The sequence below is a fragment of the Ranitomeya imitator genome, chromosome 1, assembly GCF_032444005.1.
Source record: "Ranitomeya imitator isolate aRanImi1 chromosome 1, aRanImi1.pri, whole genome shotgun sequence".
NCBI lineage: Eukaryota > Metazoa > Chordata > Amphibia > Anura > Dendrobatidae > Ranitomeya > Ranitomeya imitator.
The window spans coordinates 569,488,520-569,508,977 of record NC_091282.1 but is presented as its reverse complement, the minus strand read 5'-3'; the positions used below and the strand labels follow the sequence as shown (position 1 = coordinate 569,508,977).

Genomic DNA, 20,458 nt, shown 5'->3' with positions numbered 1-20,458 from the left:
CACATGACCGTGACGTCATGGCAGGTCCTTCTCACATACTATCCTTGGCACCGGAAGCTGCCGCTTGCATGGAGCGGGCACTGGAGCGTGGGGAGGAGCGAGAAAGGCGATGGAGGGTGAGTATAGCAGGTTTTTTGTTTTTTTATTATTTTTAACATGACATTTTTACTATTAATGCTGCATAGGCAGCATCAATAGTAAATAGTTGGGGACACACAGGGTTAATAGCAGCGGTAACGGAGTGCGTTACACCGCGGCCCGTTACCGCTGCTATTAATCCTGTGTGAGCGGTGACTGGAGGGGATTACGGAGCGGGCACTGATTGTGGGGAGGAAGGAGCGGGCGCCGGGCACTGACTGCAGCGGAGGGACTAATCGGACTGTGCCTGTCACTGATTGGTCGCGGCAGCCATAACAGGCAGCTGCCGAGACCAATCAGCGACGACAGACAGAGGCCGCGACCAATGAATATCCGTGAAAGAAAGAAAGACAGAAGGACAGACAGAAAGACGGAAAGTGTGACCCTTAGACAATGATGTAATATATATATATATGTATATATATATATACTTCTCACCTGTGTCTTGCCTCTCTGTTGTGTTTTCTGTCTCTCACATCTTCTCTGTCTCCCGCTCTGATTTTCATATTTCCTTCTGCCTCTTCTTCCTGCTTGTCCGTGGCTCCGCCCCCGACATTTAGCCCCGCCCCTCCATGGCTCTTCACAGTGTGAGAGCTGTGACGCTGCTGGAGGGGAGGGATCGGATGCTTCTGCTTCTGACTGCAGGTGCGGGGGTGAGTCACAGCGTGTGTGACTGTGTGCCCCTGCTACACTGCAGCCAGCAACTCTGTACGGCCGCGCGCACTGCCAGCGCTCTGCTCCAGTCCACACTGCAGGGAGGAAGGAGCAGAGAATGAGTGCGCGCAGCCGCGCTGATACCCGCCCCCCGCATTGTGCCGCCCGGGGCGGCCCGCCCCCCCCCCCTGCACCCCCCTTCCTACGCCACTGTATCTACCCCATCTCATTGTAGATTGTAAGCTCTCACAAGCAGGGTCGTCTTATTTTGCTTTAATTATTGTATTGTTAATGTTGTTACTTATGACTGTTGTGTTTGAAACTGTTAAACTGTAAAGCGCTGCGGAATGTTGGCGCTATATAAATAAAGATTATTATTATTATTATTATGACAGCACTATTGAAGCCAGAGAAGTGTGAAAAGGTTGTTGGCTGGATAGCAGATAATACTTCCAGTTACTTGGCCACCAGCATCCTGTCTTCCACACAGTCAAGTCTGAGTAGCCGTGAATCTGGACCGCATATTACTCACCCTGATCCTCCGCTAAGTGCCCTGAGACAACTGATCCCACACTCGGACACTCTGTAGAGCAGTCCACTTTTCCATTTATAGATTTTGCCCTCTCGCCTGGTCCACTTGAAGTGGGGCAAGATGAGATTCCATTTAGTGATGACCAAACATTTGAGCAGCCACAGTCACAAGAGGTGGACGATGATGAGACACTATTGCCAGAAAGTAAGGAGGAGTACCAGGGTGCTGAAGTGGAAGATGAGGTGGTGGATGATATAGTAACTGACCTAACCTGCAGGAGGGCCTCTTCAGGCAGGAAGAAGCAGTGTGGTGGCTGTAGACAGAAGGCGGGCAACCGTTCCCCATAACACCAACATGATGGAAGTTGCCAGTCCAACTGTTAGGTCTTCCCGAGTCTGGTAATTTTTTAAAGACTCTGCCGATAACCCCAAACAGGCCATTTGCAACACCTGTCATGCTAGCAACAGCAGAGGTAGTAAAACTACCAGCCTTACCACCATCAGCATGATCAGTCACATGGCAGCAAAGCACCCAACTTTGTGGGCCCAACCCCAGGCTCCAGGAACAGTGTGTACGGGTGACACCACTGCTTCTTCCACTGTTGTGCATGCAAGCCAATCCCCTGTGAATGGTGCATGCGAAGATGCCTCCTGCCCTGCACCTGCCATTGCCCACACTCAAATAGCACATCATCAAGAACGTCCACATCTTTGTCCCAGCGCAGCCTTCAGCTGTCCATACCCCAGTCATTGGAACGCAAGCGGAAATAAGCAGCCAACGCCCCACAGGCAACAGTACTAAATTCACACATTTCTCGTCTGCTCACGCTGGAAATGTTGCCTTTTAGGCTCGAGGAGACGGAATATTTCTGCAACCTGATGGCGGCGACCGTCCCAAGGTACTCGGTCCCCAGCTGCCACTATTTCTCCCGCTGTGCCGTCCCTGCATTACACAAGCTTGTATCCCACAACATTACCCATGCCCTCAACAATGCAGTTACTGGAAAAGTACACAAAACCACGGACACGTGGACAAGTGTTTGTGGCTAGGGATGGTACAACTCGCTGACAGCACTCTGGGTTAACATAGTGGAAGCCGGGACCCAGTCAGACCTTGGGATGGAACATGTCCTCCCAATGCCAAGGATTGCGGGCCCTATGTCAATCAGGGTTGCCCCCACAGTCTACAGCTCCTGCACCTCCTTTTCCTCCTCTTCAGCCTCCATCTCTGAAATGAGCAAATCAGTCCCAAGCTGGAAGCACTGCAGCACTGCCATATCCAAGTGTCAACAGGCTGTGTTGAAGCAAATCTGCTTAGGTGACAAACTGCACAATGCCGAAGAGTTGTGGACAGCTCTGAAAGAGCAGGCAGATCTGTGGCTGACACCGCTGAACCTTCAGTCAGGCATGGTTATGTGTTACAATGTCAGGAACCTGGTGGCAGCTCAGGCGAGGCAAACTGACACACGTACCATGCCTGGCCCATGTGCTTAACCTCGTTGCTCAACGGTTTCTAAAAAGCTACCCGAAGCTCCCAGGTCTGATTGTGAAAGTTAGCCGCCTGTGTGCCCATTTTAAAAAGTCAGCTACAGCTTCAGCCACCCTTGCCGTGCTCCAGCAGCTATTGCAGCTTCCGGCTCACCGACTGGTGTGTGATGTCCCCACGCATTGGAACCCTACACTGCAGGTGTTGGAAAGGATTTGTGAGCAGAAGAGGGCAGTTGTTGAATACCAGCATCAACAAGGCCGTCATTATTCAGGTCAGACTCGACACATACTTTAAGACCTCAGGATTGGACATGGATATCAGACATATGTAACATCCTCCAAAACTTTGAGAAGTCCACCAAGATGGTAAGCGGCGATGACACCATAATTAGCATCACCATCCCGCTTCTCTGCATTCTGAAAAGCTCTCTGCTCACAATGAAAGAGAATGCATTGCAGGCGGAGCAGGAGGACATGGAGCAAGGAACCATACAGGGTGATTACACACAGCCCAGCCTCATTTCATCCCAACGTGGATTGTTTGACAATGAGGAAGAGGAGGAGGAAGAACAGGGGCTACTTTCATACGCTGTAGACGGTACTACAAGCACAACTGTCATACCGTCTGTTTAGCCTGAATGGCCTGAGGACAAGGAGGAAGAGGAGGAGGATACCTTGGTCAGTCGTCCTGTTGGTGAGGATACGGAAGGCTTGCCTTTTACCAGTCTGGCATGCATGGCTGACTTTATGTTGCACTGCCATTCCCGTGACCCTCATATTGTAAACATTTTGGGTGACAGTCATTACTGGGTAGTGACACTTTTAGACCCACGCTACAAGGAGAGCTTGCAATCTCTTCTTCCAGAGGCAGACAGGGGTACTAAAAAGCTGCATTACCAGAGGGCCATTGTTGCAGAATTATTAAAAAAATTCCATTTGAAAACGCTGGTGGCAGACATAACAGTTTGTTGGACAACCAAGGAGCAAAGGCGAGAGAGACAACTCCAATCCATCAGAGGCAGGGGAACACTGGCAAAGTTCTGGGACAGTTTTCTCAGACCCTGGTCCTGAGGCGCGGGGTAATGTAATAAGGAATGGAATGTTTTCTAAGATGCTGAGGGAGTACCTTGCTGACTGTACCAACGTCCTCCGTGATTCCTCTGTGCCTTTTAATTAATGGGTATCCAAGCTGGACACGTGGCATGAACTGTCTCTCTACACCTTGGTGGTCCTGGCCCGCCCTGCCGCTAGCGTTTTGTCAGAGCGGGTTTTTAGTGCCACTGGTAGAATACACCAGTGGCAGTGTCAAGGTAAAAATATATTTTCTTTATACTCTTTTCTACTTTTATATATTCTTATGCTGTGAAACAATAAGTTTTTCCCCTTTGCTTGCCAAATGCAAATTTAACTGTATTTAAGATGGCTGCCAGTATTCACCTTTGCCCTACTTTTTGTTCTTGCCAAGAATCTACTTTCGATTCTGAAGCTAAAGTATTATTTCTCTGGAAATCGAAACTTAACAAGATGTGGACAAAGGAAGATTCATCAGATGATGTCAGGCCAACCAGAGGGACTGAATACTAGATACATTGCTTAAACCCCGCCTAACCCTGCCCTCTGCACACCTTCCCCCAATGGACCATATAATGTTGTGTATATGAAATAAACAGTTCAGTTGCTGTGAGGTTACCACTACGTGTGGAAGCATAAGCAGACACTGAGTTTGAACCAGCATTGTGTCTGACTCATTCTTCACTCCGGTACCACTGCTTTTAATCTGATTTGGAATGACTGGTGGATGAAGGGTATTGTCGTGACGACCCCGACAATTTGGTGCCCAACGTGGGGCGTGGCCCGCGATCCGAGACCCCCAGGACCCATGCCTGGACGTCCGTGGTCGACACCCGTAGTGGCTGACCTCGAGGACTGATCACCCTCCAAACACGCTAAGTGGAGATCGCATACTATGTATGTGTCACACTTGCTAGTGTTTCAGCCGTTATTGGTTAGTCTGTGGTCTCCTTGGGTCCGGGGAGTGACCGGTCGAGTGGTGAGACCGAGCGCGATCCCGTGCCACGCTTCGAACCCGCAACTGAGAGACGTCGCACTCTGCACGTCCTCGTGTACACCACACCTCCTCCACCAGTCATTGTACTCCATTCAACCACCCTACCCGTGACTGTTGCCTAGTAGTGATAGAGTGAAAGATTGAGGAAGTTTGTGGATTGGGGGCGGCTGAGAGAAGGGACAGGAGACGCAGCCTCTGTGATATTGTACCAACTAGGTAATTAAGACGTCCCGAGAGGGGACCACCTGTTTTTACTGTGGAGGGCTCTCACTAGGAGACCGCCTCCCGACTGGTTAGAATATCGTGACAGGGTAGACTGTTAATCACTGGTGTTCAGAGGTTAGGGACAGCACGTCGAACGAGAGGCTCCGTGTTTTTTTGATGGGAAACCTGTGTTGTTACCGCTGTCAGTGATCCTGGGCTGCAGCAGGGCATAGTATTCTGTGAGTCATGTTGCGTCTCTTGAAGAAGAAGTCCATGCCCCACGAGTTAAGTGAGGATGCTGTGGAAGTCAAGACAATAGTGGAGTCACGGGAGGGCAAGAAGGCAGTCAAGAATGTTGAAAGAGAAAGGATTGTTAGAACAAGCGCAAGCTCATCTGCGAGTTGCGCGAGGTTTAAAGAAAGAGGTTGATGGAGAGGAAAGATGAAAGGATGCAGAGCCCGTGTTTGGCTATAAAATATCTCAATCAGTTTTTCTAAGGTGTTTTGGAATATGAGTTGTGTGAAGGTTTTGTAGAAATTAATTAAGTCTGAGAATTGCTGTATTCCGCTACTCTGTGTGGTTTTCCGAAACACGCGATGGGAGGGGGGAGTCAAATAGCTGCGTTATTGTTTTCTTCTTTTGTGTTGAGGAATGCTGTAAATTCTTATCTGTGTGTTTGTGGCCGATGGGAGGGGTGAACCCCTGCGCAAATTGTTTTTTGACTTCTCCTCTTTGTGCTGCGGGCCAGAGAAAGGGGGGCCAAAGTTTTCAGAAGAACTTAACCCAGTCTGTATCAGCAGCTGCATCGATCTTTACTCGCTCTCTAGTCCCCCTCCCCCCCCCCCCCCGCTGCAGCTTCAAGGACACGGCACACAGCTCGGTTCCTTATCAGTGGCCCAAGAAACAGATTCCAGCTCCAGCCCCCTCCCTTACACAAATCCAGTCTTACGCTCCAATATCCATTTTAACCCTGTGTCTGGAAATCTCTCTCGCCATGTTAATTCTCAGACCAAGACAAGACAGATGAATTTGTAAATATTGCGGTCAGACAAACCCAGACTGGAGAAATACTTGTATAATCTGTGCTGCAACCCGACCTAAGTGAATTACACTGATTCCTGTCCAGATAAGATCACATGTAGTGATATAAGAAGCTGACACAGGATTGTGGGTAGTGGGGACATTAATTTTGGGAGTAGGCTGACAGTAATCCTTTTGGGAAGGAGCTGTAGACCAGCATGTCATGTCACCCCCAACCGGTCATCTAGTCACCCCCACCACCAGAGAACCAACCACATCAGGTAGTGTAAGACAGATACAGGAGTATTATCCCTGGAAGCCCTCTGACTAGCTAGTTACGCTAAAATAATTGGCTGACCCTGAGAACAAACCTTTCCCATTATACAGACAAAGACAATATGATGGATGTATAAGTGCACATGAGCAGACCTAGAGAGTTGGTGAGCCAAGATGATGGTCAGATGGTCCTTACGTTATATAACTCCTATGTAGATGAGTATAATGAGATGTATATTTTACATGCCCTTTCCACGGTTATGCTGGCCCTGATAGGCCCAGATCCACCCCCAATAATGCCTGTAGAGAAAAAAAAAAAAAATAGGGGGGATAGTGTCTCTAACCCTGTCAATTAGAATATCCTTATGTTATGCTGCTTCAGTATGTGGGTAATTTTTTTTGTTTTTTGTTGTGTACACAGACAGAGCAGGAAGCCATTGTTGCCACTGTTAGTTTTCGCAAGTATCTGGCAGATCTGAACTGTCAGGTTTCGGCCTCGAAACTTCGGTTCTGCCTTGGTCAAGTGATATTTTTGGGTCACTGTCTCCTTCAGGGTGCCAGACACCTCACAGAAGAAAGGAAAATAGCCGTCAGCTACAAAGGAAGAGACTGAGCTCCAGCGTTTCCTTGGACTATGTATTTATTGTTGTCAGTGAATACCGGACACATCCCGCATAATGCTACCTCTCTACAAAGCCCTGAAAGACTGTTCAAAATATGCTGATGATTTTGGCAGATTCCACACACGCTGTTACTAAAGAAGACACTGTAGTGCACGGAGCTGCACTCACTCCCTCCCATCCTGTCAGGACAAGAAGCAGAATTTCAGGATCTGTCTACTGCATGTGTTCTGGCCAAAGACAGGCGGGCTAATATACACGGACTCACAGTATGCATTTGGTATTGCTCATGATTTCGGAGCCCTATGAGCCAATCGAGGATTTGTTACTACCGCCGGGACTCAGTGAAGAATGCTGAAGCTGTTAAAGCCCTCATGGACTCAATCAAATTACCTACTCAGGTGGCCATTATCAAAGTTAAGGAGCATGGTACTATGGAACAGTCCACAGACTGTTGGTAACACCTTTGCAGATATGCAAGCAAAAGCTGCTGCTCTCCTACCTGGTGACCACACGCTCTCAGCGTAAACAGTTACAAGAAACACTGACTCTACAGGAACCTGATGATCTACGACAGACTGAGGTTTTCTGCCGGACCCCGCAAGACCGCTTAATGACGATGCAGAGAATGTCTCCAAAGGAAGAAGTGAAGCAGTGGAAAGCTGATGGAGCACGTATGGACAATGGTCGCTGGAAAAAGGACCAACTTGTGTGTCTCCCTAAGCGGATGTACCCTGCTATTGTCACGTGGGCGCATGGGCCACACATCGAGGTATCTGTCAGACCTGCAATCCCAGTCAACTTCAACGTGTAACCCCGAAGCACCTTGCTAAGCCCGACTATCCTTTCCAAAGGCTCCAGGTGGACCTCATCACGTTGCCTAAGTCTGGAAGGTATGAATATTGTCTGGTGGTTGTCGATATGTTCTCCAGTTGGCCAGAAGTATTCCCCGTTACCAACGTGACTGCAAAGACCACAGCAAAGAAACTGATGATAGAAGTTATATGCAGATATGGTGTTCCAGAAGTTGCTGAAAGTGACCAAGGCCCGGACTTTTCTTCTCATGTGTGTCAGGAGGTTCTGACAATGCTTGGATCCACTGTAGCCCTCCATACTCCGTACCATCCACAATCTAGTAGGAAAGTTAAGAGGCTGAACGGCACACTGAGGGGACAATTGACCAAAATGATGCAGGAGACTACGGCTTCATGGCCAGGGCTCTTATATATTCGTACTACCCCTAAGGCAAAATATGGCCTGTCCCCATATGAGATATTGTTTCGTGCTAGGTTCTCAGTTGTAAATTTCCAGTCTCAGTAGTTGTCAGAAGAAACTGACCGTGCTGTTCAATATGTTATTCAACTTAGTAAAAATGTTGCTAACACCCATGTTTTAGTTTATTCTTCCCTTCCAGATTCAGCAGAAACCGATATTGGTCACAATTTGAAGCCTGGTCGTCTTATGGTCGTGAAAAGCTATGTCAGTAAAACTTGAAGGAAAGAGCACCTGAATCCACGCTTCACACAGTAAAAGAGACCGGACCAGCGCTTACTCACAGTGATGATCGAAGGAAAATGTTGCTGTTGTTTTTGGTCCTAGGGCCAGGGGTCATCCTCGCCCCTACCTCCTCGGCCCCTATTGTAAATAAGAATTCCGGTGCCACTATTCTCTGGGTAAATCTAACGGCCCCGGTAAATATCTGGTGATTTGATTTCTGCGATGTAGTCAAGTGCCCCGAGACTCAGCGGGTGGTAGAGGGAATTATCCAGTATTATATATGTGTTACCAGAGATAACAATTGTACTGGGAAGATATTGTCATAATGTGTTTAATGGTGGATACTATGGGAATTTAGGCCATATACAGCTCCAGGATATTAGCTTCAGACCAACCAAGGCCTCCGTTACCAGTACAGCTAAAACAGGCCCAGGTGAACGTTTGCAAAATATAGTTAACGAAGTAATCCCCATTCCAGGCCTCAGTTGGCAAGAAGTTTTCTCCATAGAAACATAAACAGCCCCAAGGACAAATTTATGGTTAGAATGGGTAAGATACAATGTACAAGTCCAGAATATCTCTGTAGGATGTATTGCTTGTGCTGCAGCGAATACACATCTATACACACATGCATTGTTTTTTCCTGATAACAATACTACTGCCTGTGTTATGAATCTGTTGAAGGGTCTAAAGCCCACTGATTGCTCAGATTATGTCCCACTAATTCATGAAGCACCTAAACTAAAGGTCCCAGGAGGGATAACTGTGTTAGCTGAAAATTATATCTGCTATAATTCCCACGACACTACAGGTACACCAGTAGGGGTTTTCGAGACAGGTTTCTGCAAAGAGAACAGTTCCCTGGATACTGACTTGCTAGCTAATCATACACAGTATATGTACGACATTTATTGGTTATGTGGAGATGGTAAGCTCCGTCCTAGGTTGCCTAATACCTGGACAGGTCAATGCACCCTTGTTAAACTAGCTATGCAGTTCAAGATTTTACCTTGGGATCCAGAGACACCTGATGAATATACCAGAAAGAGGAGAAGTCTCGATCAGCTCCACATGAGTTACGAAGAAAATCCATTAGTATATGTCGATGGCATTGGAGTGCCAAGGGGGGGTGCCTGACCAATTTAAAGCCCAGAACTAGATCTATGCTAGCTTTGTTTCTTTAATCCACAAGTGCAGATTAATAAAATGTTGATTGGATCAATTACATATATTACAGTGAACAAAGGTTTGTCAATTTTACCTGTGATGCTTTCCATGGTATAGTTGAGGAGTTGGGCCCTAACACTAGAATGACCCTCCAAAACCGACTAGCCCTTGATATGATCTTAGCTGAGAAAGGAGGAGTCTGTGGGATGATGGGAGAGGAGTGTTGTACCTATATCCCTCAGTACTCTGGGGTAAATGGAAAGACCATGATAGCTTTTAAAAAGATAAATGGGTTAGCAGCAGAATTAAAATCTAATTCTGGAGTAGACACATCTTTCTTTTCCGGTTGGTTGGGTGGGCTCAAAGGATTCCTTCAACAAGCTTGTCTAGTACTGATTGCTTTTCTTGTAGTTGGATCGATAATTCTCTGTTGTGTTATTCCCCTGTATAAAAAGGTTATCACTGAGGCAACTCCGACTGGCACCTTCCTCAACCAGGAAGATAGATAGATTTACTCTCAGATGATGCAAAGAGAGTTAGTTTAGGGACAGCGGGAGAACTCCATGTAAAGCTAGTGAAGGGTTCAGCTGCCTGGAGGCCTCTCACAAGGGGAGAGCTTCTGAGGTGTCTGGATGAAGAAATCCACCTCCCCTTTCCCCATCACATGGACAGTCTCGAAGGAACTTTCTTTTTAGGGAAAAACTTAGTGTTTAGGGGGGATTGTCAAGGTAAAAATATATTTTCTTTATACTCTTTTGTACTTTTATATATTCTTATGCTGTGAAACAATAAGGTTTTCCCCTTTGCTTGCCAAATGCAAATTTAACTGTATTTAAGATGGCTGCCAGTATTCACCTTTGCCCTACTTTTTGTTCTTGCCAAGAATCTACTTTCGTTTCTGAAGCTAAAGTATCATTTCTCTGGAAATCGAAACTTAACAAGATGTGGACAAAGGAAGATTCATCAGATGATGTCAGGCCAACCAGAGGGACTGAATACTAGATACATTGCTTAAACCCCGCCTAACCCCGCCCTCTGCACACCTTCCCCCAATGGACCATATAATGTTGTGTATATGAAATAAACAGTTCAGTTGCTGTGAGGTTACCACTACGGGTGGAAGCATAAGCAGACACTGAGTTTGAACCAGCATTGTGTCTGACTCATTCTTCACTCTGGTACCACTGCTTTCAATCTGATTTGGAATGACTGGTGGATGAAGGGTATTGTCGTGATGACCCCGACAGCAGAACTACACCACCAAATGGCAGCGAAACATAACCTCCAATACAGTGTCTTTTTGGGAGGTGTATTCCCATGCACCTCTTCACACCCACACATGGGTATACGCTTCTTAATTTTGGCTATTTGGTGTACTCCTCCTCCTTGTCCTCATCCTTATTATCCACCACCACTAGAACACCTGGGTGAATGTGTTCTATGCTGCTACAGACAGTCAATTTTTTGGCAAGGGTGTCTATGATCCCCATAATTTTTTTTTTTTAAAAATATACCCCCCATGGGGAAATGTTTGTCAACCCATGCACTTAGTGTATGGGCATTCTAAGTATAGGAGACCCGCTCCTTTAAATTGGGCCTATTTCTTGAGGCCTTTCTCCATGTCTCATCATCCACCGCCACTAGCTCACTAGGGTTAATGTGTTCCGTGCTGCTACAGCCACTCTAGTTTTTTGCAAGGGTGTTTATGATGCCCGTAAACAATTTTTTTTTAAAATTTGACCCCCACTTGGGCATTCCAAGTCTAGAAGACTCGTTTCTTTAAATTGGGCCTATTTAAGGGTTTTTTATTTTTTATCTTTTATTTTATTATTTTATTTTCCTTTATTATTTTATTATTATTTTATTTTATGATTTTATTTTTATTTATTATTATTTATTATTATTATTACTATTATTTATTATTATTATTTATTTATTATTTTATTATTATTTATTAATATTTATTATTTTATTATTATTTTATTATTTTATTTTATTTATTTATTATTTTTTATTTTTGCAAGGGTGTTTATGATGCCCGTAATAAAAATATTTACACAGTATGTTGATGTGTACCCCCCAGGAGAAAATGTTTGCCAGCCCATACACTTTGCTCCTTTGTAATGGGGCAGTTTTTTTATGAGGCCCTCCTCTACGTTTCTTCCAAGGGGGAATTGGGGTGCGTACAAATTTGGGTCAAGGCAACCCTTGCATTCAATGCATAAGGAAACAGTTGGGAGTACAGAATGAATAATGTGAAGTGGATTTTCTTGTGGCCATCCAGTACCTGGGTTCAAAGGCTTATTGGGGTGCACTGACTTGATAGCAGGGCAGGCCTTGCATTCAATGAAACATTTTTTCAGGAAACCCTCCTGTACCTCTCGTGAAAGGGGTATTGGGGTGCGTCGTAATTCTTATCAGCCCAGCCACTCACTGCATAGGCAATAACAGCATAGGAGACCCACTGTTTAATAATGGCCCTTTAAGAATATTAATGTCGCCTGATGCCCCTCTAAAAATAGGCTTTGTGACTTTAAGTCTCCTTCCTTCATAAATGAAACAAGATGTGTCTCCTTATGTGTCACACACCACATGGCCAGCTAGGGTTGTTAAATGTTACAATTAGAAAAAATAAGGATGCTCACACAGCTTTGTGGACAAGGTGCAAGCTGAATCAGAAAAAAAATCGGCAATATAGAGGAAGGTCAAACAGCTGCACTCTCAATTAGTTTGCAGAAAGTATTTAATTTTTCCAAAAATTACACCACAAAAGAAATACAGTTTTGAAGTAAAACCAAAGAATCAAAAAGCATGTGACATTTCGACCTTGATAAGGTCTTTCTCAAACGACTTTATTAATGATTCACACTACCACAATAGTGCTGCAATACGCGCTCTGGCACATCGCCCCACACAGCGCTAGAATGTGCTCAACTGAAGACTGGATACTAATGCATGCCACCAGCACGAAAACTGCATAGCAGCACACTGGCCATTGTGAATCATTAATAACGTCGTTTGAGAAAGACCTTATCAAGGTCGAAATGTCACACGCTTTTTGGTTAAATGTTTCAATGACATTCCCAGTGAATGCATTTGTACTGGTTGAAAGCCATGCTAAGTTTGAAAAACGCATCAAAAACGCTGCGTGTGAACATAGCCCAAGTAGTGGAGGAAAATTTTGGTCTGGGGTTAATTATTTTGCCTTATATACCAGTCATTACCATAGAAAAGATGTACAGTACCGTAGATATTTCCCAGCAAAATCCATTTTGGTTTTGTTTTTGTATGTTTTTTGATACACCTGTAAAAATGGCGTGAAACTCTGACAACATTGTGTGGCACCCCTAGGGGTATTTGCCACAAAAATAGTTACTGACACTAAATACAAGTACTAAGATAGCAAAACTGCACTACCACCTCCGGCCAGAAGGGGGAGCTCCAGAGACTCCCCTTGATCCATTCTGGTCTGAGAGAAGAACTGGCAGTTGGGCTAAGGAGCTGAGAGTGAGAGGTCATACAGCTGAATTTCTAACAGCCCTGTGACTGTTTCCAGGCCTAAATCACCGGCCTGAGGAGAAGAGGGAAAGAGAAAGAGGACATTGTGAGAACCGGGTAGCATTAATCAGTACCCAGAACAGGCGCAAAGATGGATACCGGATCCGTGGCTGTATTCATTATATATAATACAGCAACCGGAAAAACGTGAGGTGATATCAGCTTCACTAGGGCCGGACGCAGCAACAGACACAGAGTTCAGCGGTACTCCCGGAGGGGGTAAGCCGATAAAAGGACTTGGGTTGCCCGTCGAACCAGGACCCGGAGGGGACAGATTGGGCCGGCAGCCAGTTCACATACAGCAGCAGGGCCACACAGAAATTGCATACAATAAGAGGCGAAGACCCCGGCAGGGTCAAAGTAATTCAGAGTTCCCATACAGACTCCGGTGACAGGACTGGTTGTAAATCCTTTTATGTTAAAGTAAACTGGTTAAACGTTTCAATGCCTCAGTCTTTCATTTGGACAATAGCCATCTATCCAGGATCAGGATCGTCACCGCTGGGAGAACCTGCTGCTGATCAAGTAAGTGCCAGTCCCCTCACGATACCCCTTACACTGTGCATTGCCTGAGGCCACAGCACCGGGTCAAGCCACCCGTGACATCCCGCTTAAGAGACAGACCCCATTGGTCCGGTGCTGGGTATCACGGTCTCTTGGGCGTCACAATTGCTTACAGCTGTGACCTTGGAGTCAGGAATGCTTCCCGGGGCGATCCCCATGATGTCCCCGTGTCATTTGAGCAGTGTTTCCATCATTTTCAGATGTTTTTAGACCTTAAAAGGACCCCCGGGGGGATCGCGGTAAAAATACTCGGGTCTCCCAGAGACTTACATTGGGCTCGTTGTTCTGTCCGAGTACCCGAGTAGTCCAATTTACTCGACCCGAGCAACAAGCACCCGAGCATTTTAGTGTTCGCTCATTTCTACATACGACATACTGTAGAAAGTGAAATTTATGAAAGAAAGGTTCACCAGGCAATCACTGGAGTATGTTTCTTGTGATGGCGCATGGCAGATGAAAGATGTGCCAAATTCATTGAGAGGGCACCCTTCATCAACACTAGCAATACAGTATATAAACTGCCAGTCTTTATGAATTGGGACACAAATGTTTTAGTAAAGTAAAAAATTGAAATATATCAGCATGAGAATATCAGTAGGTCACGATATAAACTCACCTCCTATCTATCATCTGATAGCACTTCTTCAGCCATCCTAACCCAGGCATTCTGCGCCGTGGTGTGGCACCATTCAGGTAAACGATCATATAATCCTCAGCCACCAGCAACTCTAAACTACTTATTACATACCTGCCAAATAGGAAAATAAATGGGTTAATTTGTTGGATTAAATATATTTAAAAGGTATGTACATATGAAGCAACTTTATGGAAACATGGAAGGATGATTGTAGTATTAAATTTCAAGCAAGGTTTGGTTGTAGACTGAAACCATGGAGACAAGTAGGTCTGCATAGAAACTGCAGAAACAAAACAGTAGGACTGATGAGAAAAAGGAGATGTGTTCCAGCTAGTGATGAGCGAATATACGCGTTACTCGAGTATTTTTAGTGCTCGGAGTTTTAGTTTTTCTTGCCGCAGTTGAATGATTTACATCTGTTAGCCAGCATAAGTACATGTGGGGATTCCCTAGCAACCAGGCAACCCTCACATGTACATATGTCTGAACATATAACTGACATTATTTCTCTTTCCAGTTCAAATCGTGCCATTTCATTTGCATCCAGGCATTTTATTCATTGTCATCAAAGAAGTACTGCTTCATTTAGGATTTCTGGAATACTGTAGAATGCACTGCACATCTATTGAGAGGAGGAAACATCCAGAGACTTCTAATGACCAGAGAGGCATTTTGGATTTTTTATTTGGGAACATGCCATCCTGCAGGTCTGAATGGTCACAAGGAAATTATGTTCCATTATTAAAATTTACTAAAAGTTATATAGGACCTGTTCATGTATATTTTGATAAAGGACACCTTTTGAGTGTTTGAAACGCGTAACAATATGTGAACTTTGCCATTGCCATGATTTTTTAAGAAGCATTTTCTAATACATTTTTTAGATTCAAAGAAGCTGGAACACGTCTCTTTTTTTCTCATCAGTACTACATATGTGAGTTCCGTGCTTCAGCAAGCCATAAGCCACTGTGGGTGAGCTGGTTCATTCTTTTTTCTTTGTTACAAAACACTAGGACATTGCTTTTGTTTTCTTGTTACATTGGGCCAGAAAATAAAAATGTATTGCAAATGTGTGCTTAGCTTTACAACCTTATCACACATGATATTGCATAACTTAGGTACAGTCAAAGACATGAGATATGACTATTGGCCCGTTATGGCCAGTCACTTGGCACATGGTGAAAACTATTTCATGGAGCCAACAGGAGACGAAGTGGCACTTAATTCTTGTGATTGTCAAGGGCTACTAAACTGGTATTGATGGAACATTGTAAAGAAATATGCATAAATTCTGCACTGTATCAGAATTTAAAAATTGATAAGGTCACCATTCCAGAAACAGAAAAGTACTATAAATGTCCTTGTGTGCTATGCCATTAACATAAAAATAGAATAACAGAATGTTAGAGTTGGAAGGGACCTGCAAGGCCATAGTTTCCAACCCCCTGCTCAATACAGGACTCAGATGTCTATCCAGTCTCTGTTTGAAGACTTCCATTGAAGGAGAACTCACCACCTCTCATGACAGCCTGTTTCACTTATTGATCACCCTCACTGTCAAAAAGTTTTTTCTAATATCTAATCTGTATCTTCTCCCTTTTAGTTTTATTCCATTGCTTCTCTTGTTTCCATGTGCAAATGAGAAAAATGAGAATAATGAAAAGTTTGCTCTTAACCTTTTTTTTCGCAAGCTAAACATTCCCAGATTCTTTAACCATTCCTTGTAGGACATACTTTGCATTCTGCTCACTATCTGGTTAGCTCTTCTCTGAACATGCTCCAGTTTTTCATTTAAAATGTGGTGCCCAGAACTGGACACAGTATTCCAGATGAGTCCTGACCAAGGAGGAGTAGAGAGCGATAATTACTGCACGTGATTTAGACTCTATGCTTCTCTTAATACATCCTAGAACTGTGTTTGCCTTTTTTGCTGCTGCATCACACTCTTGACTCATGTGCAGTCTGTGATCAATTAGTATACTCAAGTCTTTTTCACATGTGCAATTGCTTAGCTCTATTACTCCCATTCTGTAATTTTCGTTTTTCTTGACCAGATGTAGAATCATGCATTTTTCCCTGTTGAATACTATTCTATTAGTCGCTGCCCATTGTTCAAGTTTATCTAGATCTTTCTGAATCTTTTCTCTGTCTTCTCTAGTGTTAGCTAACCCTCCTAGTTCTGAATCGTCTACAAATTTGGTTAATTTACTTTTATTTCCCTTATCTAGATCTTTTATAACATTGATGAACAACACTGGGGCAGGACAGAGCCTTGTGGTACCCCACTTGAAATAGTATTCCAATTGGATGAGTAACCATTTAAGTAAGGCTCACTGGCCTGTAATTTCCAAGCTCCATTTTCAATCTTCAAGTACAATGTGCTTCTTTAAAGGAAACTTGTCATTAAATTTATGCTGCCTGAGCCATAGTCAGAATGAATCAGAACCTGGCTCTACGATTGCTGCCAGGTATATGTCATGCTGGGGCAAGAGTGGATGCCCATGGTATGGCACAACACGAGGGAAGATGTACAAGGGGACCCTGGCGATAGGGACAAGGGAGAGGGGTCACTTCCTAACATAAACCTGAGTCTGATCCCTGAACTCCCTATCTTCCTTAAACGGGTCCTACCCCCATGCACGATTTTATGCCTAAGCCCTCAATGGCCCTGAACTTACCCTGTCTAGTGCGTAGGCCACTGAGACACTAGTTCCACTACTACAATAAGACAACACGAGGAAGGTATGACAAACTGTGGGAAAACACATAACAAATAACACTACTTAGCTTCTCCAGCAGGAAACTTCACTGCTGCAACGGTAACAAACACATTAGCTTATCAGCTTATCCAGAAACAGGCTTCTTCAAAGAGGTTAGTACAGATGAACTAGAATCGTCAAGGAATGAAGCTAACAGTGGGTTTATATAGTGAAAGGGAGTGGTCACAAAGTGCTGTAGCTGAGTACTCATGCTCCAAGTTGGCAGCCAGAAGAAAAAGGGTCCTTAATCCTTTCAGCACTGAATGAAAGTAAATCACCTCCAATTCAAGGTAAACGGCCAACAGATCCTAAAGAGGACCTGCGATCTAATAAACATTGTGAACTTCTGATCTGAGGTCCTCCAGGAGTCACAACATGATGTGACACCCTCGTGACAGTATGTTTTACTCTCAAATGCTGTAGCCGGTGGGGAACTATAGAGAGACCTGGCTAGTCTGATAGAGTGCCTGGACTACTTCTCTCCATCCAGCACCAGTAATTTGACCGGATCTCCTTCCATGTGTGTACATAGACTAGTGATGAGCGTATATACTTGTTACTCGAAATTTCCCGAGTACGCTCGGGTGTCCTCTGAGTATTTTTTAGTGCTCGAATATTTAGTTTTCTTCACCGCAGCTGAATGATTTACATCTGTTAGCCAGCTTAATTACGTGTGGGGATTCCCTAGCAACCAGGCAACCCCCACATGTACTTATGCTGGTTAACAGATGTAAATCATTCAGTTGCGGGAAGAAAACTAAATCTCTGAGCACTAAAAAATACTCAGAGGACACCCGAGCGTGCTCGGGAAATCTCAAGTAACGAATATATTCGCTCATCACTAAGAGAGACCTGTCAATTGCCTGGACCATGGATGGGAGAAGCCTGCCAGGGATGACATTGGACTAGTCAGGTCTCTCCCTATGGTTCCGAGCAGGAAGACAAAATAAGAGCACTCCATGGTGAAGTCCTGGTGATAAGAAAAAGGGTAGAGTAGACGCAATCTGCTCACCTGGTGGAGTTGTGCAGGTCAGGCGTAATGTTGATAAGAGTAGCAGTGAAGTGGTATTCCTTGTATAGACTGCTGCTCCACTTGATGAAGACGACAAAATGGTTCATTAAAACAATTACAAGGAAAAATATAAGAAAAAAAGTTGTGGTGGGTGCTGTCACGATAAAGACAAGGATGAGAAGGTGTAGAAAAGTAATGAACATTTATTAAAAGACAGAAATGGATCTTTTACTAAATTTTTTTGCAAAAAAAAAAGTTGAGAGATTTTTATTGAGGGATAATGTATTGAAGCGTTGACACGCGAAACAATAGTCCTCCTCTCCACTCTCTCTCTGAATGCCACCGCACCTCACACGCCACAGTTAATGTCCTGTAACCGTCTCATGGAATAAAGGACTCTCTTTATGAACGCAATGGTGAGTGCCGCATACTTTTTCTAATGCTATGGAAATATTTATTTTTTTCTTCACAATTTTTTACTTTTTCATCTAGAGATTGTCCATAAAGTCTTATATTCGTTATTTGTGTTATGATTACAAACTGTTCATATGTTGTTCTATTTTATGTCCGAGTTTTGATAATCATCTGTAGGTGAGACATGTAATATTCTTGAATCACAGCTTCCTTTATATATTGTTTTATACACTGTACTTCTTTGTATGCTAGCCTAAGGCAGAAAATAGATTGATTTTTGCAACACGTTACGATCTTTTAATAAATGTTTGCTGTTTTTCTACATCTCCTCATCCTTATCTTCATCATCACGGCGCCACCACCACATTTTTTTCTTACTTTTTGCCTCGCAATTATGGTCCCCCAACAGCCTGCAACATTTCGGTATAAACCATATCTGCAATCATAGCTTGGGCAGCATGAATCTAATGACAAGTTCCCTTTAAAGATGTAAAGGCATTCAATGTGACAGATACAGGTGCTTCTCACTAAATTTGAATATCAAAGAGTTAATTTATTTCAGTTCTTCAATACCAAAAGTGAAACTCGTATATTAAATAGCATCATTACAAACAGAGTGATCTATTTAATTATTTATGTCTGTTAATGTTGATGATTATGGCTTACAGCCAATGAAAACCCAAAAGTCATTATCTCAGTAAATTAGAATCATTAACAAAAAACACCTGCAAAGGCTTCCTAAGCATTTTTAAAAGGTCAATTAGTTTGTTTCAGTAGGCTCCACAATTTTGGGGAAGACTACTAACTTGACAGATGTCCAGAAGGCAGTCGCTGACATTCCACAAGGATGGTAAAGCCACAAAAGGACATTGCTAAAGAAGCTGGCTGTTTACAGTGTGTTGTGTCCAAGCATATTAATGGAAAGTTGAGCGTAAGGAAGAAGTGTGGTAGAAAAAGGTGCACAAGCAAACGGGATAATCATAGCCTTGAAAGGATTTTTACGAAAGGGCCATTCAAAAATTTGAGGGAGATTAACAAAGAGTGGACTGCTGCTGGAGACATTGCTTCAAGAGCCACCATACACAGATGTATCCAAAACATGGGCTACAAGTGTCGCATTCCTTGTGTCAAGCCAAACAATGCAAATGAGCTGAAGGCTGCTTTCAAAGCCACCTGGGCTTCCATATCACCTCAGAAGTGCCACAGGCTGATCGCCTCAATGCGACCCCACATGGATGCAATAATTGATACAAAAGGAGCCCAGATTAAGTATTGAGTGCATTTAGTGAATATACATTTCAGTAGGCAGGTTGGGGTCTTCGGTACTTCTTAAATAACCATGTAAGTAACAGCCAAGCACATGCACTTTTTCATTTTGCCTCTTTGCACAGTAAGCACCTCAGTGCAACCTTTAGTAGCATTGCCTCAAAACCATTCAACTTAAAATCTCCTTCTCAAATGAGCATAGTACCCTCTATTGGACACTTGGAGTAAAACGTTGGATTTCACTAGGATTCTTTTTTGTGTTTATCCTGCACCCTTCAATTGCTGCTCTCCCTTTGCACAAACTTTAACTCTTTAAGAACTGTGGTCTTATATACAGTATATTAATTATTTTTTTCTGAGTCCTTGGTTATACTCATGTTTACTATCTGCTTACATTATTCCTGCTTGGTTAGTGATACTCTGATTTGGAATATATTTTTTAATATTTAAAAGATTTAATAAATTTAATTTTATGGTTAAATATACTCTCTGACCTCCTTTTGCTTTAATTATGCTAAGTGGGGCTTGTGTTAATTTATACATTTTAGTAGGCCAACATTTCGTATTTTAAATGCTGGGGTTATA

General features: G+C 43.8%; 1 protein-coding gene across 1 annotated transcript in view; it reads right to left on the bottom strand.

Moving 5' to 3' along the window:
- Nucleotides 1–20,458, bottom strand: part of ATCAY (ATCAY kinesin light chain interacting caytaxin) — a 322,397-nt gene that overhangs the window by 205,560 nt on the left and 96,379 nt on the right. Inside the window, exon 7 of the mRNA XM_069767815.1 lies at nt 14,402–14,533. Coding sequence (XP_069623916.1) covers nt 14,402–14,533 — 132 coding nt within the window. The remainder of the gene's footprint in view (nt 1–14,401; nt 14,534–20,458) is intronic.